A 25,581-nucleotide genomic window follows, 5' to 3' on the forward strand; every position below is an offset into this window, starting at 1 on the left:
CTCTTGTTCATTCATTTGCAATCACGTAGTGCAACCTCATCAATCATATACATGCAGTGCTATTAATTATTTTCTGTAATAGGTATTTACCAAGTATATTTTTTTACACACAACACACAATAAATACTTAATTTATGCAAAAATTTTAACTGTAAGCTTATCTGAAAATTTCTATATACCTATAAGTTATTTATTTATAAACTGTCTACTACGATCTTTAGGAATGATATTCTCCTTAAATTAATGCTACAAGTAGCGTCCTCGCTTTTTTGTTGTAATTTTATACGCTATAAATAAATTGATCGTATCATATCGTTGCTACTTCAAAAATTTATCAAATAGCACGGATATCAAATATTTAATTTGAATTGTTTATGGCAGTAAATAATCCAATTTCTTCGTTGTATTCCTTTAGCTGTGGCACAAATAATGCCGATAATAATTGTGATTGTTCTCAAACAATGAAAAAACAGACTTCAATTTACACCGACTGGTACTCACATACATACATACATTACAGCCTATACAGTCCACTGCTGGACATAGGCCTCCACAAGTTTACGCCAAAAATAACGTGAACTCATGTGTTTTGCCCCTAGTCACCACGCTGGGCAGACGGGTTGGTGACCGCAGTACTGGCTTTGTCGCACCGAAGACGCTGCTGCCCGTCTTCGGCCTGTGTATTTCAAAGCCAGCAGTTGGATGGTTATCCCGCCATCGGTCGGCTTCTTAAGTTCCACGGTGGTTGTGGAACCTTGTTATCCCTTAGTCGCCTCTTACGACACCCACGGGAAGAGAGGGGGTGGCTAAATTCTTTAGTGCCGTAGCCACACAGCACACTGGTACTCGTATAGTCAAAATCAATATGATATGAATCAAAATCAATATATACCTATTAGACATGAATATGATGACAATACACATTATTAGGTATAACTCAAAAACTATTTTTCAGATCATGCTCTAATTGAAATGAGACCACATGACAAGCATCAACTTTCGAATACAAATGAAATTATCAAAATCGCAGTAAAATAAAAAAGTAGGTACACCAAGTAAAAAGTTATGTGGTACACATAAAAAATACAATCGAATTGAGAATGACATCCATTTTTGAAGTCGCTCAAAAATGAACAATGACTACTACGGGTACTAAGAATATATTTTATTTTTTATTTTTTTTGATTGCGTCTGTTTAGTTTTCGATAAATTTGTCTATTATCTGTTTACTTAAAGTTATGGTTGAATATTAGTATGTTTTATGACAGGTATGATAAGGTTGCAGTAATAATAATAATACTAATAATAATAAACAAATATTATTCATAAAGTTTATTGTAATAAGTTTTGTTTTGTCTATATATTCGAAACGATTAAATTCAATTTAATTGAACATTTCACAGGTATTTTTGACTACAGCCATAATTAATGATAAATACTACAATACAATAACAATACATGCTTCATATTTTAATAACAATACAAGGAACTACAGTATTTATAACTACCCAAACCCACCGCATCATTTAGGCGGCTTATTATCACTTTTGCTTTAACGTTTGGTCTTACAAAGAATTTGCTTTTGTTTTTACAAAGGCGTGCACAATTGTTTTAAATTATGGTTAAGAATAATATTACAAACATAATATGTATAACAGAAGAATTATGAACTAAATAATACAACAAATACTTTTTTTGGGGATTTAAATAAAATTTGATATTTGATTTCAATCTTGGGTTGTATCACAGCATCGTCACTTTTACGTACATTTTATACAGGAGTTTATTATTTATTTATTTATTTATTTATACTTTATTGTACACCACAACTACATTTTAAACAATAAACACATTTAAAAAATATTTACAGACTATGAAGTACAATGGGCGGACTTATGGCTATTTAGCCATTTCTTCCAAACAACCCAAGCATTAATAAAATTAATACATTTTTAGTTTGACTTTTTGACTTTTTATTTGCGCGGAACTGTTTATTAAGCAATCCGACCTTACAGTTTACTCCCGATCAAATCTATTATTATTCTATTAGAATCAGTTAAGTTACTAGCATGTTCAAACTGTGTTTATGTAAACTCGAACTGGATAGTGTTTATTTCACGTATTTGGGCAATTTGCCTATTTTTCTGATTTAGTTACAGCATAACTCCTAATGATGACATAAGAAGACCTGCAACAAATAAAAATGAATTAATTAATATATTTATATTAACAGTTACGCATGGTACGACGAATTTTCACCACTTTAAAAACTTTTGTTTGAAATTCGATTTCAGATAGGTCAATCTGGATCAGATAGCCCAGATAAAAATCTTATAAAAACTTTGGAATCCCTTCCGTTTCAAACCCAGAATAGTTTACAATAACTTCCCATACAAATAATCGTTTTTTATTTGGAGTTTTCAGCAGGGATAATTGTGTTTGTTCGCAAACGACAATTAGTCAAAAAGTACGCATCAGATCTTGATAAAATTTAAATGGAGCCACATAACAAACATAAGCTTTCGATTTAAACAAGAATCATCAACGTCGGTACACCCAGTAAAAAGTTATACAGTATAATACAACGTAGGTCCACGAAAAAATAGTCAACTAAATGGGTATTATTAGATATAACTCAAAAAGTACTTGGCAGAGCTCAATTAAATTTAAATGAGACAACATGACACGCACAATCTTTCGATTAAAAATTTATTGAGATCGGTCCATCCAATCAAAAGTTCTGAGGTAACATACATTAAAAACAAAATACAATCGAATTGAGAACCTACTCCTTTTTTGGAAGTCGGCTAAAAATAGTATTCATATTCGTATCATAGATTCTTCATGCTACGTCGATATATATTGACCTATCCAGTATAAGGTTTAAACTGTATTAAAAATTATGACTATTGTTCCTCTGTTACGAGTTGTGATGAGATATTTAGTAGTCGATAGCACAATAAACGTTTAAAGGTCAGTTCGTTGGTTTCGTTTTTTCGTTTATCTATTGTAAAATAATATTTTATTTTATTCTTTACAATATTAAAAAAAAAAAAAAAAAAACACATCTTTTACCTTAAAACTCTTTTATGTACACTCTTGCTTCAAGATGCGGTGGTTCAGGGTGAGGTGCGTCTGGCATGTCAGAGTATAAGACGTCGTACACTTTTTTGTATTTCAGGCGTTCAGCTACAGCAGCTGAGAAAGCAGATGTGGTGTCCATTCGTAAGGCACCTGCGCCGATTTCTTTTCCTATACGTCTATAAATAGAAATAAAAAGTATATAGTTTAATTCTATAGTTTTATTCGATATATATATCCTGTATAAATAAAAATGGATCACTGAAATGTATGTACGAGCATAACTTTCAAACGACTGCTACAAATTAGATGGGTATTTCTTTATTATTTGTAGTGTTCGTTATTGTTAGGGCAAAGTTTGTAAATCAAAAAACTATTTGTTAAATATCGACGTATTCACAAAAAAGAAGATGGTAGGTTCGAAGTTTGCCGGTTGAGCTACTAAAATATAATAATTTCAGTACTATATTGAGTTTTAAACGTTTACAACTTAAATAAAAAAAAAGAAAGAACAATGCAGTGAATGATATTTGTAATAAAGTCCATTTAAATTGAAATATTAATTCACTTGTATGGTAATTTGTTACGCTTCAATGAATTTACGTTCAACATTATTTTTGTCGTATAGAATTTTTGATGTGAAAAAAGTGTATTGTTTTAGAAAAATACAATCAAATATCACATGTTTTGTATATAAATGCAAAAATTATGAGAGTGTAACTGACAGGTATTCATGTTTGGACATAATTTATTCTTTTCAATACATTGAACGATTCAAGATCGCGTTTAAAAACTAATTATCCGTTTAATTTTTCAACCGCGTTACCTGAATAAGCTGTCTTATTGAAATTAAAGTGTATTTTAAATCACGCTATTAAAATGACCGGTGTTCTAATCATTGGGTATCATGAAACGTTATTCATTAACATCATTCACGAAACTCGTAGCCTTCTAGTCAAAAAGAAACAAAGACATGCTAATGCAAACAACATGTTCTGCTCTATTTGGCTAATGAACATAATTAAAACTGGTACAACACAATACTGGTAATATGACTTTGAGGTCTTTTTGGCAATGAGTTATCTTATTTAACTATGTTTAGATATGTGTTTAGTAACTGGCCCGAGAGATATCCTGTCTTGTCTTTTAAACTTGTGACGTTGTAAAAGAAATCACGAGATTATGATGCCTGAAAATATGACCTGTAACACAATACTGGTAATACGACTTTGAGGTCTTTTTGGCAATGAGTTATTTAACTATGTTTAGATATGTGTTTAGTAACTGGCCCGACAGATATCCTGTCTTGTCTTTTAAACTTGTGAAGTTGTAAAAGAAATCACGAGATTATGATGCCTGAAAATATGACCTGTAAGTACTTTAAGAACTTAAAGGTCATTTTTTTCACCGTATTTTAAAAATATAATATTGATACCTACTATTATTATTTTACAGTGCTCAGTTAATTCTTATTTTGTAAAGTGAATCACCATTATTTTGGACAAATTATTCATACGCCACATTAATGTTCGATCTTTGTTTATATTCGTATACTAGCTGTGATTATGTGTTGTGATTTAACAAAAAAGTTATTGTTCAGTTCGCAGAGTTATAAAAAAAAAATCTAAAATAAATTAGCCTAAGTTACTCCTTACTACATCAGTTATCTGCCAGTGAAAGTCCTTTCAAAATCGATCCAGCCGTTTCAGAGATTAGCCGGAACAAACAGACAGACAAAAATTGTATAAATGTCTTTTTTGTATAAGTATGTGTACCACCCGTATTTAGTAAAAATCGGTTATTTTAATATCACAAACAGACACTCCAATTTTATTTATTTGTATAGATGTATAGATATTATACAATAAAAAACACAATAATTTTTATAGGTTAGAGTTACAGCGGAAAAGTCAATCATACTTGTATATCGAACTCACGGAAATATCTGTAAGGTAATTGATTAAATTATTTAATAGCTAAACTAATTTTTCATTAAAAATAATAATATACCTACATAATATGCATAGCACAAAGCAATTACGTTTATTATTCTACAATATCTATAGTTATAAGACTAATTAGCACGGACATGGTAAATAGAGTTGCCATCTCCACAATATTTTCAGTCCCCTTACAATCAATAAAAGGCTTCTTCTTCCGTGCCTCTTCCCTTTATTTGGGGGCGGGTCTCCTTGTATTCCTTCGTCAAGTCAGACGAATTTCGGTTCTCCCTATATCTAAGTTTGCCAGCATCAGAACTTTTGTAACGGTTGTCTACTACGTGGCCTGTGGTCTTCATCTACCCTTTTTTTTGTCCAGGACAGTTAGGACAGATTTTACGGGGTTACATTCGTTCTGTCTCAACACGTGCCCGTATTCCACCGTCTTATTTACAATGGGTGCGACCTTCACACATTCTCTAATATACTCATTTCGTACTTTATCAAGTCTTGTGACTCCCGCTGCCCACTATAGCATTTTCATTTCGTTTGTGTCATGGTTTTTGTTCATGTTGTTTTATGACAGCTCGGAAAACATAATTATTGTCACACATCTCTTCCTCGTAAATATAATCATTAAAAAACGTTAATTTTATAATTGCGTTTTAGTTTTAATCAAGTTTTATTTCGCGCTATTATCTGAAGTCTCAAATAGTCCTAATAATTACGTATCTACTAACAAGGAAAGTCTTTCCGCTGACCCCCTTCGATTTCAATTAAATTGAAATATGTTATTCTACATCAAAATCTAAGAGACACGTATTTTTTTTTATCGGCGGAAAAACGTTTCTAAGGGGTGAAAATATCCCCTAAAGTTGAGACCTCCGAGGGTAGTTTTCAGGTTTCGCCTATTTTCACTCGAGATAAGCGAATGCACCCAAATGGATAATCAACTTAATGATAAACGATGGAAAATGCAACTGGTTTCATATCGGGGGGTTGCACAGGAAAAAAGTTATAGGGGTTGAAATTCACAAAATCGTTATAACAAAAAAACTATAGCACCTATCTCGATGGTTTCAATTGCATTTTGAAGAGGGCAAAAAAGTAGTAGATACGGGTTTTTGCGTTTTTACCGCAAATGAAGTTAAGGGGGTGAACTACCCCTATATATGTTTACAGTAAATCTCAATAAAACGGCAGTATTTCTTTGTTTTCTTATTTCTTCTCCTTGTGATACGTGTTTTCTTTCAATTTTCAACGTCTACATCTCAAACGATGGATAGATTTTTCTGGAAATAGCATTTCCATAACTGGTGAAAGCGATAGAACCAAAAGTGTTCACTTTTGGTTTATCTCCAACAACTTCCATTTTCCAATCCTTGAACGGTTCTTCAAAATGCAAAGAATTTTCTTCCACCGTTTCGAAACCACTGTATTCGTTCATTGCAGTCAACAAAATATTTTCAAAGTTTTCTTTCAATTGTATTTCATCGTTATTTACTGGTGAATCCGGTAAATGCATAACTTCAAAAGTTGCGAGAAGCATTCTAATAACGTTCAAAGGATTTATCTTCATTTTGATTAATATTTACAATTTCGTTTTAAATAGTCTCGAATTACAAGTGCCTGCATTCCTGTAAAAAAAAATAGCCGACTGTGGTGAAAATATGCCGCGATCGCTGTTTTGTTACTGCTTCTACGTCGTATTTGAAATCTAATTTTGAGAGCGAGTCACAAACTGAACAGAAGTGATTCCCAGATAACACCGTTAAGAAAGAGGGGAGTTATGATAACTATGAAACTGCGTCAATATTTACTAAATTTTCGTGAGATCAAAAAGTGTAGATATTTTTGGAATTCATCTTCTGGCTTATTCAATATTGACTTATAAAAAAAATGGTGATCCGTAAAAATTAACCCATATGTAATTTTCGGGAAAAATAAATAAATAAGAAAATTCTTTGAAACTACGGATGTGATTGGTATGGATACCGTAAAAAGTGACAAAAAATAAAAAATTGATAGAGTGGTAGAATTTTCAGAGGGAAATTTTATTGTTTCGAAATTTCCTTGCTCAATTAGGTAAAATTCATTGCTTAAATACATTGAAAATTAAATCTTTTAAGTATAACTAGTGTCTTAAATTGCCTTCAAATAAAAAACAACTTATTAAGATTGAACGCACACTTTAGGTTCTATCGCTTTCACCAGTTATGGAAATGCTATTTCCAGAAAAATCTATCCATCGTTTGAGATGTAGACGTTGAAAATTGAAAGAAAACACGTATCACAAGGAGAAGAAATAAGAAAACAAAGAAATACTGCCGTTTTATTGAGATTTACTGTAAACATATATAGGGGTAGTTCACCCCCTTAACTTCATTTGCGGTAAAAACGCAAAAACCCGTATCTACTACTTTTTTGCCCTCTTCAAAATGCAATTGAAACCATCGAGATAGGTGCTATAGTTTTTTTGTTATAACGATTTTGTGAATTTCAACCCCTATAACTTTTTTCCTGTGCAACCCCCCGATATGAAACCAGTTGCATTTTCCATCGTTTATCATTAAGTTGATTATCCATTTGGGTGCATTCGCTTATCTCGAGTGAAAATAGGCGAAACCTGAAAACTACCCTCGGAGGTCTCAACTTTAGGGGATATTTTCACCCCTTAGAAACGTTTTTCCGCCGATAAAAAAAAATACGTGTCTCTTAGATTTTGATGCAGAATAACATATTTCAATTTAATTGAAATCGAAGGGGGTCAGCGGAAAGACTTTCCTTGTAAGCTTCGAAATTTTACTGTCCTGTAAGTCTATCTCTATGAAAATTTCGAGTTAAGAAGCGTTCTTTGTGATAATCCAAGTCTTCAGCTATTGACTTGAGACTAACAAGCATAATTATAATTACCTATTAATCCATCCATCCCTTTATAATCATTATGTTTTATGCTCATTTTGATAGGGATTGGCGGATTATTTCACGTGTTCACGAAAAATATGTCATTTTATTAAATTTTATTAAATTTATTGAGAAATAAGTAAGTGCTTATCTATAATGATTTAAATGTAATTTTAATATTAATTGGATATATTCTACTGACCTTATATTACCGCTTCACTTTATTCTAGTTTTTATATAAATAATTTATTTCTAATCAAACGCTTTTAAAACATATCTAATTTTTTTTTGTTTACATTGATTATAGGTATAAAATTAAGATCCACATTTACATTGACACAGATACAGACATACACACAGACTCATACAGACAGACCATAAATAGGTTACTAACAAACAGACCCTAAGTGTATATTTAGCACTTCATATAATTGTGTTTGCTGGCAAACAATAATTGTGTTTGCTCGCAAACGAAAAAAAAATCGACTTCAATTACATCGACAAGTAATACAACGTAGATCGACGAATAAATAGTCAAGCAACTACGCGTTATCAAAGATTACTCAAAAACTGGTTATCAGATCTCGATAAAATTTATATTTGACCACATGATAAACATCAGCTTTCGATTAAATTAAAAATTATCAAAATCGGTACACCCAGAAAAAGTTATGCGGATTTTCGAGAGTTTCACTTGATTTCTCTGGGATTCCATCATCAGATCCTGGTTCCCTTATCATGGTACCACACCAGGGATATCTCCTTTCCAAAAAAAAAGAATTATCAAAATCGGTTCATAAAAGACGAAGTTATCCCTGAACTTACATAAAAAATATATATACGGTCGAATTGAGTAACCTCCTCTTTTTTTGAAGTCGGTTAAAAACTACAGGGAAAGCTGGACTGGTCGCAAATATCCATTAGGCTAAGCTTAGGTTATTGAAAAAAAAACATGAATTTTTAAAATATACTTTAGCCGTCAAAACGTTCGATGGACAAATATTACTTGAGTAGTAATAGTAATTTTATGTGGTAGGTAGCCACACCTGTATTTATGTATTATTCGTATAAAGTTTTTATAACAGACTTTTTGATTAAGTGAACACGCTATCATCTTGTCCGCATGTCGCATCTGTTTTTGTACCCAAGCTTACTCACCTGCGTAAGCAACAAATAAGACAATGCTATTCGACATGTATTTGACGCGAACATTAACAATAACAATTGGCTGATTTAACTTAATCTTTGATATCTTAGTCTAAGATGATATATCTATTATCTATCTTAGACTATTTATATTGAAAAAAAAAGTTTACCTACTACATATTGCAATTTTAGCTACAATACATAGTAACACAAGCATGCATACTGCAATATTCGGTTGACACCTATGTACATTTTCAAAATTTTCAAGCAAAATATACATATATCACGAATAAATATTAGAAAATATAAATAGAAATAAATAAATGTATGACGCTAAGTTACTATGAAGTCCGCAATATTATATAACATTGATACGAGTAGATGACCTAGCATGCACTCGATAGTTAAGGGCCAGAATTTTAAAATAACACTAGGATTGTTTCAAAGGCAAACGATGAATAGCAATATGTTTACAACAGATCCATTATATAAATAAATGATAACCTCACCAGGGCTTTCTTTTCTTAAAACTAATGCTTAAATACCTAAATAATGTTTATATTTTACAAAATCGAATAAATAATTGTGTTTGCTCGCAAACGAAAAAAAACCGACTTCAATTACATCGTCGAGTAATACAACGTAGATCGACGAAAAAATAGTCAAGTAACTACGCGTTATTAAAGATAACTCAAAAAGTAGTTATCAGATCTCAATAAAATTTATATGTGACTACATAACAAACATCAGCTTTCTATTAAATTAAAAATTATTAAAATCGGTACACCCAGTAAAAAGTTATTGCAGATTTTCAAGACTTTCCCTCAATTTCTCTGGGATCTCATCATCAGATCCTGGTTTCCTTATCATGGTACTAAACTAGGGATATCTCCTTTCCAACAAAAAAAGAATTATCAAAATCGGTACATCCAGTAGAAAGTTATGCGGTATAATACAACGTAGGTCGACGAAAAAAGCGTCAAGTAAAAACGCATTATTAGATATAACTCGAAAAGTAGTTGTTAGATGTCAAATAAATTTAAATGGGACCAATTGGCACACACAACCTTTCGATTAAAAAAAAATTGTCGAAATCGGTCCACATGGTCAAAAGTTCTGATGTAACATACATTAAAAAAAAATACAGTCGAATTGAGAACCTCCTCCTTTTTTGGAAGTCGTAGTTCAAAATTGGTCATAAATTGTTTAACATAACAAATGAAAATTCCATTTAAATTTTTTTTACTGAGGAAAAAGAAAATTAAGAAAAACTAATTTTGAACCACTTAAAATTTTTTTCGTTAGCCAGATCCTGCTTTCTTCCTTTTATTACACAATCATAGTCGTTCTTTAAAATTTTAATACGTACCCAAACAGTTAATTTTTTTACACAAATAGTTACAATAGTTATATACTTTTGTTTTATGTAATAGGTACTAAGTTTATCGTCTGCGGCTTTGCTCGCACTTTGTAATCCAAATACACTATTTTGGCTATTCCGTTTTCTTCTTTTAAATTAAAATCTTTGTTGACCATTGACAAAGTATTCTTCTGGGGTAAGAAATTTAAAATTGGTCGAGTAGTTTTGAAATCTATTTCAACAAACAAAAAATCAAATTTTTCCTTAGTTGTACCTATATTTATACATATTTGTAGTATTAGGTAATCTATCATTTACTGTAAAACAGGTTTAAATATTTATAAAATGTTTTGTATATTAAATTAATTCGTAACTAAAATTATTATACGTAAAAATATAGTCTATTAATAAAGTTATTTTCTTTAATTGTCACGCGCAATCTGCGACACTACAGAAATTGAATGTGATGAACGATGTTTAGTAATGCAACTCATGCACGCTACACAGAACAGAATGCAGTAAGAAAACAATGTAAGACTTTAAATAATACACATATCCAAAGAAAAGTTTGTCAATAAATATTACTCGTGATAAAGTCCCGTATAAGCCTTTTCCACAACTTGTATATAAAAATCATAAAGCCCTTCATATACATTAGTGAAATAAAACTATTAAAACCAGTTTACAATTAACGTTTATGAGATGAAAAACACAATTTTTGCTAAAAAGTTTAAGTATTTAAAATCCCTGCTGAAAGTTCCAAATAAAAAACGATGGTTGATAGGAAGTTATTGTAAACTATTGTATGTTTGAAACAGGGATTCCAAATACTTTATTCAAATTTGATACGTTTAAATACAATTTTTATCTGGAACTTTTTCGATCCAGACAGAACTATCAGGATCCCTAATGGAACTTAACATTTTATATCGGAGTTTTTCCACAGGGATATTTACCTACCGCGTTTCTTTAACTTAAATGATACCGATATATAGATACGATTTTTTGGAGTTATACTTCATTTGGCGCGTTAGGGAAAAATTTCGAGAGTAAATTTTTAGGATGCGCGCGCACACCTTCACGAAAAAAAAAACCCCGACACCCTGAAGTTAGCTAGTCAACGAAGAAGTTAGCAACGTGAAGTTAGCTAGCCAGTAAAGTATAACTCCTTACGTGCGTACATAAGGACACACACTTTTTTGTTAATATCTGTTAATATTTACATCTAACCTCCTTCAACTTACAATATTTAATACTAAGGAATAAAAAACTACTAATAATAACATAGGTTAAGTGTATATTGTAAGTAGGCCAGGCCAAGTAGGCCATAAGTGTACATATACGTTAACTAGACAATAAGTGTACATATATTATAGATAAGCAAGTAAGTGTAATATAAACAAAGATAATAATAATAATAATAACAATAAAAACAATAATTAAAGTAAGGCGCAATATAATTCTATGTCTTTTTGCATGTAAGATATCAATTAAATTTAGCATAATTTTGGTCGGTGGACTCACGTCTGCATTAGGGATACTAAGATAGAATAATTAGTTCTCTTAATGTAAGCTGCAGTAGTGTAACAAGTAAACGATCAGTAACAAAACTAAAAATCGGAATAACAAAAGCACGGGCACTATAAGCCTGTGGATATAACTTTATATATAAAAAAAACTTACAATATTTCTAATTTGCGTTTGAAATGCGGAACAAACTTTATAAAAAATTATATTCTCTGTGCACAGTTCCAAAACTTATAATAAGCGGTGTTATTCATATTAATTTAACCGAAAACAATATAAGATATACACGATGTCCCTAAATGATTATAAATAACAAAGGTTGACGTTGTAATTGTACAAAATGGGTCTACTGTCACGTTTGCTCTGCGACAGCTTGTTAAGAATGGACTGTTAAATTAAATGTGAGGAATGGACAGCGTAATAATTTAACAATTTTATTGTTTCACGCCATTTTATTAATGAGTTATTTAGCTATAGATGAAGTTGTTTCGTTCGGAGGACAGTAATTTTTGTTTTCGTAACCTAGATACGAGCTTGCACATTGTTATGCAGTGAATTACTTGCCACGTTTTACGTAGTGTTATGAGAATGAGATAGAATACCTAACAGTTTCACTGTCCTGAAATAGATCTATCAAATTAAAATATTAATGGAAATGATAAAATCTAAATGTGACTATGAAAGAGTTACTAAATTATTTAAACAAAAGCCCATTTTTAAAAAAGCGACAAATATACAAAATAGTTTCTTAAATATCCTTTTTTACAGACAGATTTAAAAGAGAATGAAATTGGGTTGAGAATGAATGAGTTACTCGTCAAATGTCTTCTCTATGCTGATGACCAAGTATTACTTGCGTCTTCGACCGAGAAGTTGCAGCAGATTGAAACTGCTATGAGTGGAGCTTTTGTAGGGACGGGAATGAAGATGAATATAAAGAAGACGAAAGTGATGGTGTTTGAAAGAGATGAGGCAGTGACAGACTGCAATATCGTGATTGGAGATGAACAAATTGAACAGGTGAATGAGTTTGTGTATCTGGGTTCAAAGTTTACAAGAGATGGAAAGCGTGAGAGTGATATTGAAAGAGTAAATGCAGGAAACAGGGTAAACGGAGCTTTGTACTCCTTTATGAGCAGGCGGAAGGTGTGTAACAAGGCTCGTTTGGCTGTGCATGAGGGGGAGTTGGTTCCGACACTCATGTACGGAAGTGAAAGTTGGGTATGGTAGAAGAAACATGAAAGCCGAATAAATGCCGTTGAGATGAGAGCATTAGGAAGTATGATAGGAGTTACACTAAGTGACAGGATAAGAAATAGTGAGATAAGGACACGTTGTGGTCTGAAAGAAGATGTAATGACAAAAATTGAGAAAGGTGTGCTCAGATGGTTTGGCCATGTCGAGAGAATGAGTGAAGAACGATTGACGAAAAAAGTGTATAAGGCGAGTGTGAATGGAAGGGTTGGAAGGGTTGGAAGGGGTAGACCTAGATGGACGAGACCAAAAAAGGGACGTCTTGAAAAAAAGCTTGGTAAAGAGTACCCTAAACCGAAGAGCATGTATAAAGGGAATAATGAAAGTGGACGAAGCGAAAGAAGTGTGTAAGGATCGTAGCAAGTGGAAAGAAGTGGTTTCTGCCTACCTCTACGGAAAAGAGGCGTGATTATACGAGTATGTATGTATGTATGTATCTTTTTTAAAAGTCTTTAATACCAATTTTTCAACAATTAAAACGTAAGAATATTTAAATATTCCTTACTTATTTTTATTATATTTAAATGATTATTTCATCAAAATAATCCTCGTAAGTCCCCACAATGTTAATAGATGTCAATTGCAATATTAAAGTCTTTGCTTGTGTGATATTTTTTTATTCACAGAAGCCTTCAGCTATAAACGATTGTTCTAATGTCACTACCGCGTATGACAATCGAATGCATGGAAGTGACATACTTGTTTACTTGTGATTTATAAAAAAAAAAACTAAGGCAAACTAGACAAGACTCGTTTGAAATAATGCAACTTCCTTCAATTGTATTACGGTATTACGGTAAATGTAAAAAGGTTTGATTGAATTAATTGTTTGAGGAAGTTGATAAAGAGGTATAAGGTTTTCTTTTATTACAATTATTTACTTGTTTAGACCTGTGACCTTTTGTCATAGGTAATTAAATTTGATTTATAATGTTAACACATAAAATCTATATCAAACTTTTATTATTGATAAATTCAAAATAACTAACTAGAATAGGATAAAGATGAGAAAAATATTAACAATCAGATACATATAATAGATGATAAGATACCAAGAAATAATAAATGTACCTCAACCTTTCCTAATTACAAGCATTTATGTAAAGTTTTGTGGCAAACATGATAAATAAGGGTTCATCAGTAGTGTCTCCATAGAAAACTCTTTGATCCATGTTTTATTGCCATTTATTATTATTTTAAAATTTGATATCTTATAATATTCGTGCAAGAAGCACTTCTGGACCTTCTTGGTAAGGTCGACATATTAGATTCAAAGAATATTCTATAAATTAAGCCTCATATTATATAATATATTATAATAGTTGTATAATGTTAGTTAGTTACTATTATTTCATTGCTTCTATTATATTATAGCTCTAAGAAAATGTGTTCTAAAATCTGATTAAGTATATTGAAAACGCTATATAATGGCTATATAGAGTGCGACCAATTTGCTAGTCATTTGAAAAAAAAAGTTGTGATTAATTGTGCAATGTAAATTTGTTTTTAATGTCATTTAAGAATGACTGTTGTTTTTTGCCTCAAGGTCCATTCTAATTAGATCATTTTGACAACACTGTATACGGTGCGTTAAGATGTTAAATAACCTGGAAATTATTTCCTTGTGATATATTTAGAACATTGTTTGACAAAATTTATCAAGGTATCACTTTTTTTTTGTCTCGACAATCTTAATATGGGAAGCTGAAACCGACTGTTTGATCAATGCTCAGCCAAACAAGGTTTATAAGAATTATCTAAAACGTCTAGGTTTTTGTAGCGTAGTGTCAGTAAGATTTTTTTTTTGTACAAGGGTTAATTGAGTCACGATTTTCAAAAAACATTAAACTTGTGTATAATCCACTGCATTTAAAATGCGATATATACTTAACTCTAAGCATCGGAATTAATCGTAAGTTATCTTAAGAGTTATATTCGTATGAAAACGTAGCCGAAATACAGTTTAAACTTAAATTTCAATTGTAGCTATAATCCTACCGGAACAAAACAACAGCCATAACTAGTTGAATGAAAAGAAAGCTAATCAGTCAGTTCAGCCTATCGCAGTCCAGTGCTGGATATCTCGGTTTTCCACGATTCTCATCCAGTCCCCACCGGCAATCTTACGTAGATCATCGCTCCAGTGGGCCATAGGATGCCCACCACTGGATTTGACAACACGCGGTCTCTATTTCAGGACAAGTCTGCTCTTTCCACTTCAATTTGATAATTCTGTGGGCTACGTCGGTTACTTTCGTTCTGTTGTGAAAAGTCTCATTCCTAAACCTATCTTTGACAGAGACCCCAAGCATAGCCCGTTCCATTGCACGCTGAGCGACTTCAAACTAGTGGACTAGTCCCGTCGTCAGTGTCCACGTCGGCATCGTATGTTAAAACAGGCCGAAAGCATTGCTCGAAGACTTTTGTCGTTAAGCAGTCTCAGGTTTATGTGCGCTCGACGAGTATAGCTGTTCTTAAAATTTCTAGAGTCTCGGATGTGAGGGCAAGAGCAAACGGTTGTTAAAAACTTTGATCCTCTATTCTGCTCTATAAGAGTTTTAATGTCTCTCGTATTAGAGGAGCAAAGGTCTATGCGTATAAGTTTCCGTATTCTCTTTGAAAGAACACGTACATAGTCTTAGAAACTTAAAATTTTAACGATTAACTTCAGTCAGTCAAAACAAAGAAAATTTCAGGAATTCTTACGGTACAAAAGCACTTTCTTCGTTATGATAAGTAAATATGAAAATATAAAAAAAAAACATTCATTAAAATATAAACATGGCTTATATATAGAATGGCTTGTTATAGTTTATAATAAATGTACATAGGTATACATTGTACTAGACATAAGCAGTAGCTTAGTAACTGAAACTCTAGTTTCTAGTATGTTACTCACGCCAATGTGTATTCACAAGCATTGTCAATAGCGGAATAAAATAAAAACGTTAGGTATGTGTATATTAGAAATATGCGCTCTGTGTATTTATTTTAATTTTATAAAACATGCTGCATAAATATATTGTATGAGGTTTTTATAACAGTCATAAACAATTATATAATTGAATTATAATTACAAAGTACGTAGTAATTTAATTTTATAAAACTCTTGTCCCATTAACTTTATTAATATTATATTAAAACTAAAAATTTCCGTCGCCGGCTTCTGCGTCGATTACACGATTTTGGTTATTGCGTTTTTTCCCATTAAAATATAGCCGATGTCACTGATCGTAAGTGATATTGAGGCATTCTCCTAGTAAAATAATATATTTCAAAACGGTTCAGTAGTTTTTGAGTTCATTTATTGCAAAAAAAAACAAATAATGGAATATTTTCTCTTCATAATATAAGAATAGATTATTAATTTAATGCAATTACACAACAACTTATATTTGAAATAAAAATCAATTATCATCAATAAATATAGTAAAAATGTAAAGGGTCGCTGTCTGTACTTGGAAGATATATGATAATAATTGTAATTGCTCGCAAACGAAAAAAAAAACCGACTTCAATTACATCGACAAGTAATACAACGTATGTAGACAAAAAAATACTCAAGTAAATACGCGTTATTAAAGATTACTCAAAAAGTTGTAATCAGATCTCGATGAAATTTAAATGTGACCACAATGTGGTGTTTTATCATGTCATGATAAACACCAACTTTCGATTAAATTAAAAATCATCAAAATCGGTACACCAAGTAAAAAATTATGCGGTATATTACAACGTAGGTCTACGAAAAAATAGTCAAGTAAAAACGCATTATTAGATATAACTCCAAAAGTAGTTGTTAGATCTCAAATAAATTTAAATGGGTCCAAATGACACACACCATCTTTCGATTAAAATTTTTTTTTGTCGAAATCGGTCCACCCAGTCTGTCAAAAGTTCTTAAGTAACATACATAAAAAATAACATAAAAAATAAAGTCGAATTGAGAACCTCCTCCTTTTTTAGAAGTCGGTAAAAAAACAATAATGAGACCTTTATTAACGCAAATAGCAAAATGATGGTTGTTAGAATTATTGTCTGTTTGTCTGTGCATTTGTGCACGTTACTCAGAAACGGCTTATCTGATTTAGATGTAGTTTTCACTAATATATTGTGGTAAGCTTCACTTAACATTTAGTGTTTGTTTCATGTCAGTCGGTTCATAAATAAAAAGGTTATGACAATTTAAAAACTCACGTTGAACATGTAAATACCCAAATGATGGTGTTCATAATCCAAAATAAACCAAAAGATACTCGTATATCCGAGAAAATGCTGTCCAAAGTTAGTATTCCACGCGAACGAAGTAGCGAGCACAGTTAGTTATAATATAAAAAAGGTGATATACAGACGGACAAGCATACAATTTTAGGAATTATTGAGAATTGAAGATACATCAAAATTATATAAAGTCACGTTTGTATGCTGTAATTTTATTGTACATAGGGTCAAATGGAATTTATTTGTTGATAAGGACAAAAATCTACATATACTGAATTTCCAGATCTGTCAATGTCGAAAGTCTTCAACTTCATGCGACTGATGCCTTTTCTTTTGTATACTTATTTTTAACGAAAATTTACTTCGGTTTAGTCTTAAAAGGATAATGTATATTTATATCTTAACTTACTCTGATTCTTCACATAGAGCTCTCATGAGTCCTCTTCCTCTCCAGCCAGAGTGGGTGGATGCTATCCGGACTTCTAGGACTGTGTGGCAGGATAGCGGTAACTTATCCCAAATCCGCGCCTGGCGATCGAGATCGCTGAGAACTTTCAATATAACTCGGAACTTCGGATCTGGGCAGTCTGCCGACTTATCCGTGTAATCGACTTCCTGTAACAAAAAATAGGATAAGTTTAAGTTATTCCATCATATTTATTTAACCACTAGCTGACCCGGCGAACTTCGTATCGCCTAACAGTCGATTCTTTAATTTTAATATTTTTTTTTTAGAATTTTTCTCTCCGTAATAACCATCCTCGTACTTCTAGGAATATTTTAAAAAAAGAATTAGCGAAATCGGTCCAACCGTTCTCGAGTTTTGCGCTTAGCAACACATTCAGCGACTCATTTTTATATTATAGATTAGTACATGTACGCTTAAATTTTTTATCAATTTTGGTAGCAGCCTTTGGTGCAAGTTCACAGTCATTTAGCCTGTAATATCTCACAGCATAGGCTCTTTCTTCGTGTTCAAATACGAATACAAATACAAACACAAATACAAACACAAATACAAACACAAATACATGTAGAAGAAGATTTGGAGTTTAGTCCGCCACTCTGCTCTACTGCGGGTTGGTGGATATGTTCCGAACTATTTGTAACAATCTCTATCAGGTATTTATGATAAAAACAACCGGGACCAAAACAATTAGATATGTTCTATTTTAGAATATAATATCATAAAATTTTGAATCCCTTTTAACCCCTTGTTACACACTTCGTCGAACCCTTAATGTGTGACGTAATTTATGGATACCCCCCTAAACTTAGTGATAGTTCTATTTGTACTCCTTGAATGGAGTTAAAACAGAAGTAAAAGATTGTTCGAAAATTGTGACCAAATACTATTTTAATATGGTTCAACTAGGCTTTACTCCTACTAATTTTGTATTGCATGAATTTTATATGAATGTTTTGTATATACGTAATACAATGAACTTTGAAGATTTTTTAGTTTTAAACCATGTATGATGGCAGAAATGTATTATTTAAAAAAAATGAAAAATAGTTAAACGAAAAATATAGTCATTACAATAAAAATACAATTGGAATTTATTTGAAAGTATTGTGTTTTCTGTCGTTAACAGGTTATCCGGGCTGTTAACCCTGAAAATATCTTACTACTGGATTACGATCTAAATTTTCATCTATAATCTATAATATATATAAAAGCGAAAGGTCACTCACTCATCACGAAATCTCCGAAACTATAACACCTACAAACTTGAAATTTGGCAGGTAGGTTCCTTATAAGACGTAGGCATCCGCTAAGAACGGATTTTACGAAACTCGACCCCTAAGGGGGTAAAACGGGGGTTGAAAATTTGTATAAAAGTCCTATGTTTTTGAAGTAAGAGACTTGAAATTTAAAATATATGCTCTATAGATGGTAGAAAGGTGACCAAATAATGTATCTTTAGAAATTAACTCCCTTTTGGGGTTAAAACGGGGGATGGTAGGCTGACTCAATCATCGCGAAATCTCCGAAACTATAATAGCTACAAACTTGAAATTTGGCAGGTAGGTTCCTTATGGGACGTAAACATCTGATAAGAACTGATTTTACGAAAATCGACCCCTAAGGGGATAAAACGGGGGTCGGAAGTTTGTATGAAAGTCTTATGTTTTTGAAGTAAGAGACTTGAAATTTAAAATATATGCTCTATAGATGGTGAGGAGGTGTCCAAATAATGCATCGTAATCTATATATATAAAAGAGAAAGGTCACTGACTCACTCATCACGAGAACTCAAAAACCGCTGGATGGTCTATCCATCCAGGTTGGACAAAGATAAAGTTTGGCAGGGATGTAGATTATAGTTAGCAGACGTCCGCTAAGAACGGATTTTACGATATTCCATCGCTAAGGGGGTTTAATTGGGGTTGATAGTTTGTATGAAACATATACAGCCTGAAAATAAAATCAAAAATATGGTGTATAGGGAGGTTTTATAAAAATAACTATTAAATTATACTAAATTGTGCCTTTTAAAAAGTTACTCAGTTTGATAAGCATTTCAAGTGACTGAAATAAAAAAATAATTTGCGTTATCATATTAATAGTAATGCATATGTTCAAAACCACGCGGACGTAATCGCGGGCAACAAATAGTGTATTATAAAACAAAGTCCCCAAAAGTGTATGTGATTGATTCGCTCAAAATCTACTGAAAGGATTTTCATGCGGTTTCACCATTGTAGAGAGGGCTCCACCATTGGCAAGAGGAAGGTTTACGGAACGGCTAAGCCGATTTTGATGAGAGTTTCACTGGAAGTTTGCCGGCAAAACTTTGTGACACACTAATTTCAACGCGGGCGAAGCCGCGGGCACAGCTAGTCCATTGAATAAAAGCGTAACGTCATAACATTTCTTTCGAAAGGAATAGGTTTCCTTATTTCATATTTCACCGCCGAGATTGAGAAGCGTTTTAAAAACAAGTTTAATTAAATAATTTGCTATTATAATACCGTACATAGTACCTTAAAATGTATTATTTAGTACTAAGCTAACCGCTCAATATCGGTTTGTATTACAACTCATTTTGTTGCATAATCGAATCACAAAACGATCGTGTCTAATTCCTCGTGGCGTTCAATTATGTATATCAAATATCTGTGACTAATACTTGCGTTCATTTTAAACTGTATTATTTTATTCAAGTTTAATAGAATATAATAGAAATATTTCGACTCGCCCATTGGCGCAGTTTGTAGTGACCCTATTTTCTACTGCGTGGGTTGCGGGTTCGATTCCCGCCTGAGTCTGTCCTAAGTCTGTGGTGCAATGCAAAGCATTATTTAAACGTTTGGTTTTTATTGTTAATTTTGATCTATTATTTTTATTTTTAAAGTATTAAATAGAATTGTAGGCTATATTTCATGGCGCCATGACTGATAGATACGAAAAGGTGTGGAACGTTTATCTGATTAATATTATCATTACAGCCTATACAGTCCACTGCTGGACATAGGCCTCCACAAGTTTACGCCAAAAATAACGTGAACTCGTGTGTTTTGCCCATAGTCACCACGCTGGGCAGGCGGGTTGGTGACCGCAGTACTGGCTTTGTCGCACCGAAGACGCTGCTGCCCGTCTTCGGCCTGTGTATTTCAAAGCCAGCAGTTGGATGGTTATCCCGCCATCGGTCGGCTTCATAAGTTCCAAGGTGGTTGTGGAACCTTGTTATCCCTTAGTCGCCTCTTACGACACCCACGGGAAGAGAGGGGGTGGCTAAATTCTTTAGTGCCGTAGCCACACAGCACCCGTAGCCACACAGCACATTAATAATTTATTTTATTATTATTTTAATTATTAATATTAATTATCTTCTTATTCTGGTCTTCTCCAAGGATTAGTTGTTTACTTGTATTGATTACATTTTGGCTCTTTTCTCTAATTTTAGAAAAACAATAATCATGGCTCATCCATCTAATCTCTCTAAATAACTCTATCTATCTAATGTCATATAATTATAACTCTATCTATCTAATGTCATAATTGTTATTTATTAAAATACAATAATGGTTTAATAATAATTACTGAAAAAATGATTATTAAAAATATGAATTGAATAAGGTCATAAATATGATAAGGGAAAGGCCGGGAAACGTTTTTGGTATTCTATTGAAGTAAGTTAAACTCATTGTTTTTCTGTCACTCGCAATTCGCCGTATAAATCAGACTATGCAAATTCATCACGAAAATTGTAAAATAAATTCATCAATGTCAATTAATTCTCAAACCGCCAAAATAATGAATCTAATAACAAATTCAAATGTAATTTTACATCTATAATTTTAACAAAAAGCAAATGAATTAATCACGAAGAATGGATTAAATGTCTCTCAAGGCTTACAAGATAACATTCTCCAAACAAAACCAGTAATAAAGGCCTATTATGTTAGATCCAGTGCTATTATCTCATACTTGCATACAAGATTACAGGTTACGAAAACAATCGTTTAATGTTAACATGGTTATTAAAAATCATACCACGTTTGGTGACATTCAATCAACACCTGCGCGGAAGTTTCGTATTTATTATCTTACAATGGATAGCTTACGTTTCGGTTTAGTTTGGAAAGGGTTGTTGAGAACAAGTTTAAAATATTGTATGTAAATATTATTGTTTATTATATTGGGTTTATTAAATTTATGAATCATCGTTTGTGTAATAAAAATTTAAGGTACAAGTATGTTAAAACGGCTATTTGATATTGTCACTTATTTAATTCCAATTATTAATTGTCTTTGTGACGTGTTGGAAAGTAATAGAAAACCTTTTTTGTACAAAATAATACTCATTTAGTATCACTTCACATCACTTCAGCCTAATACAGTCCACTGCTGGACATAGGCCTCCACAAGTTCGCGCCAAAAATGGAGTGAACTTATGTGTTTTGCCCATAATCACCACGCTGGGCAGGCGGGTGGGTGACCGCAGGGCTGGCTTTGTCGCACTGAAGTGGCTGCTGCCCGTCTTCGGCCTGTGTTCCAGCAGTTGGATGGTTATTATCCCGCCATCGGTCGGCTTTTTAAGTTTCAAGGTGGTAGTGGAACTGTTTTATCCCTTAGTCGCCTCTTACGACACCCACGGGAAGAGAGGGGGTGGCTATATTCTTAATGCCGTAACTACACAGCAAATCTCATTTAGCAAGTGAGTATTAAATGATAAGAGTTAACAGAATATTCAGTTATTGTCAGCATCACGATCTTAACTTTACTAAAGCAGAAGCCAAAAGGCCAAGCTAGATCGATAACTTTCGAATATTTCTTTTTAACAGTTATGATATCGCAGCATTATGGTTTGATAGCATAATGAAATCATTATGGATCAATCAATCATAGATGGATCTCAGCTCGATTGACGCTCATAAGTTTATATCTGAAATTTACCCTTATGGATGTTCGTCAAGATAGAAAATGCTTGTGTTAGGTTAGTTTTTGAACCCCTGATTCCATATACGATGTATTTTTATTTTCTATCTTAGTTTAAAACTAAATAAATGTGTAAATGATATTGAATCGTCAAAATGTATGTACGCGCCTAGCTTTTGAACGACTGGATAGGACAATTCTTTTTTTCTGTTTGTCATCGTTAGAATATAATCGTAGCATATTTATCGGGACAGCTAGTAAAATATAGGAATATATTTGCGGCAACATTAAGAACTTGTATAACGCTCAAAGAAAATGGGAATGAAATGTGATAGTTAAAACTAAATCTTCCCATGATGAATGTTAAAACTAAATCTTCCCATGATGATGACAATGACGTCGTCGACGCCTGTGTGTCTGAGAACTTGTTCCAGTGTCGTGTTTCACTCTTAAATTAATAGTCCATCTCGAGTTTTATCTTAGTCATGTGCCATTTCTTTTATTGCAACAAATACGCGTAATTAATTCTGACATCACCATTAGTCATTCCGAAGCTTAACGGTTGTGTTCTCGTGTTTGTTAATCGTTATTTATTTACAAATATATTTATAAATTTATGATACAGATTATAACCCCTATAAACACTCAGATGAGCGCAAGTTTGTCTGCTTAAAAAGAGGGTCGAATTAAAAAGTTTCGCTATTGGTCTACTTAAAAAAAACGAAGGTACCTCAAATACGTGGATATACATTTTTCCTATAACAACATTATTGAATACTTACATCTCTTCTAGACAGTCCATTGATGACGATACCGACGAAATCCCCGTTTTCATCGACTGCAGCAACTGACACGCCGTCAGCCAGCGAACTGGCCGCGTAGTCTTCTAGTTCGTAGCATCGAGATTCAGGTGTTTCCAGAAGGTTGATTGTTTGGTTCAGTGGCTCGTCAAGGAAGAAGAATCTATGAATGAAAAACGTCGATAATTCTAATCAGTTACAGTGTTTGATGGCAATCTTCGTGATATAAGATTACAAACAAATTGTAATTTTATATGTTTTTAATTGATAGCGTATCGTTTGAAAGTTCATGGCGTACTTATAGTTCTCGTTATTTTTAAAACGAAATTCACATAATAACAGAGATGTGCGCTATATGTAACTTTGTAGTTAATGAATTTATAAAAACGTGAAATAGTTATTAAGTGCAGAATTAGAATAAAAATTGGACAGGAGTGGAAATTATAAAACGTATAAAATTTTAACACTCTTGCCTGTGGCTTCACTCGTCTAATTATGGTTAGTAGCCTTATAACAAAGTTGTTTAGATATTGTTTTCTAATGTTTACGCGAATTTTACTCATTTAATAAAACACTTTTTTCAACACTTTGGTCACGGGAGGACTGTCAGGAGACAGTCCTCCCGTGACCATGGTTGCTGTAAAGTATCCGAAACGTCGGGAATCAAAAGTTAACAATAAACCGCGATAAAATCCGAAAAAAGTGTTTTATTAAAAAAGTTGTTTAGCTTAAAAATAAAAAAAGACGATTTTACATACAAATTGTCATCTCCTATGTTATTCATGTGAGGATAGAATTTATACAAACGTTGAAACACGTGTTTAATAATTTTTAATAATATAAAAATACCTTTTAAGGGTAGAATTTTTACAAACAGGTAATGAAATATTTACTAATTTTTATAAGCAGTCATAAATAAAATTTCTTGTTTCTACGACAAATTATGGATTTGCCGTACAAACTTTCATCCCATTAAATATATAATTTATTTAAGTCCGTTATTAGCGGACGTCTACTAACTATAAAATAGTCCTCTACCAAATTTTATATTTATACGTTAAGTAGGTTTTGAGATTCTGTGATGAATGAATGATCTAACGATTATATATATGTATTTTACATCAGCATCGATTTTCGTGATTTTCATGATTTTCGTGAAAATTATGAATTTTTCTATTTTTTTTTTTCGACAAATATTATATTCAAACGTCGTTAGAAACATTGTGATATTTTAAGTGATATTTCTGTTATTGCGTCGGTGTCTTTGAGTAATTAATTATATGTGATGGTACCTTCTCAAGAAGTCTATCGCTGCTTCCTTGTCCTTTGGCGTCAACTTGCGCAGGGTGAACGAAGGAGCCATAGTCCGTGGCCGGAGGTCCAGCTCCGAAAGCTGCGCTGGCAGCTCGTCGGCCAACTACAATTACAAAATACTTTAATTTCGTTGAACTAAAGAACTAAAGATAAGAATCATCCCTATAAACCTTTGTATCATTTTTACAATCAGTCTATATTTTAATTCCTTTATTTTAATGAATTTGTATGGATATAATTATTATTGAAAAATGATTTGATGTCTTTGTCCGATGAAAAGTTAACACTTAGTAATGTCTGAACCAGTGAATATAGGTGATGCGAACTGACCGAATGAATGGATATTGTGCTTTAGTGTCACCGTAACACGATATGGGGAACAAAAGATATGGCGAAGTGTTTTAATGTCACACGCTTACTCATCTTTAATTCAAACTGCACTTAGGTCTGTCGTATTATATATAAACCCGCTGGATCATTAACAATGGGTATTTACGTAAGATTGAAAAAAAAATGTATAACACAAAAAAAAAACGATTTGGGATGTATCGTAAATCAGAAGTGGCCTTTTTTATAAAAGTTAAGTTTAAAGTTACTCTAAAAGTTCTATGATGAAAAATTTATTTGACTACTTGCAATGAAGATTTA

At 32.4% G+C, this 25,581-nt stretch overlaps 1 protein-coding gene across 1 annotated transcript; it reads right to left on the bottom strand.

Moving 5' to 3' along the window:
• Nucleotides 1-1,907: 1,907 nt before the first annotated feature.
• Nucleotides 1,908-25,026, bottom strand: LOC123661284 (arylalkylamine N-acetyltransferase 1-like). The gene is made up of 5 exons (XM_045596271.1): nt 24,912-25,026; nt 23,602-23,782; nt 17,843-18,048; nt 3,076-3,260; nt 1,908-2,188 (listed from the first exon to the last, which is right to left on the bottom strand). Exons 1-4 carry the CDS (start codon nt 24,980-24,982, stop codon nt 3,077-3,079), a joined length of 642 nt encoding a protein of 213 aa, XP_045452227.1. The 5' UTR covers nt 24,983-25,026; the 3' UTR covers nt 1,908-2,188; nt 3,076.
• Between the last annotated feature and the right edge of the window lie 555 nt (nt 25,027-25,581).

Source organism: Melitaea cinxia, chromosome 16, assembly GCF_905220565.1.
Source record: "Melitaea cinxia chromosome 16, ilMelCinx1.1, whole genome shotgun sequence".
NCBI lineage: Eukaryota > Metazoa > Arthropoda > Insecta > Lepidoptera > Nymphalidae > Melitaea > Melitaea cinxia.

Excerpts from the sequence above, each read along its gene's own strand:
- LOC123661284 (XM_045596271.1), bottom strand. The coding sequence starts at position 24,982 with ATGGCTCCTTCGTTCACCCTGCGCAAGTTGACGCCAAAGGACAAGGAA. Across the intron at positions 23,783-24,911 it reads GCGATAGACTTCTTGAGAAG|ATTCTTCTTCCTTGACGAGC; the intron begins GTACCATCACAT and ends TTTCATTCATAG. Across the intron at positions 18,049-23,601 it reads ATGGACTGTCTAGAAGAGAT|GAAGTCGATTACACGGATAA; the intron begins GTAAGTATTCAA and ends TTTTTGTTACAG.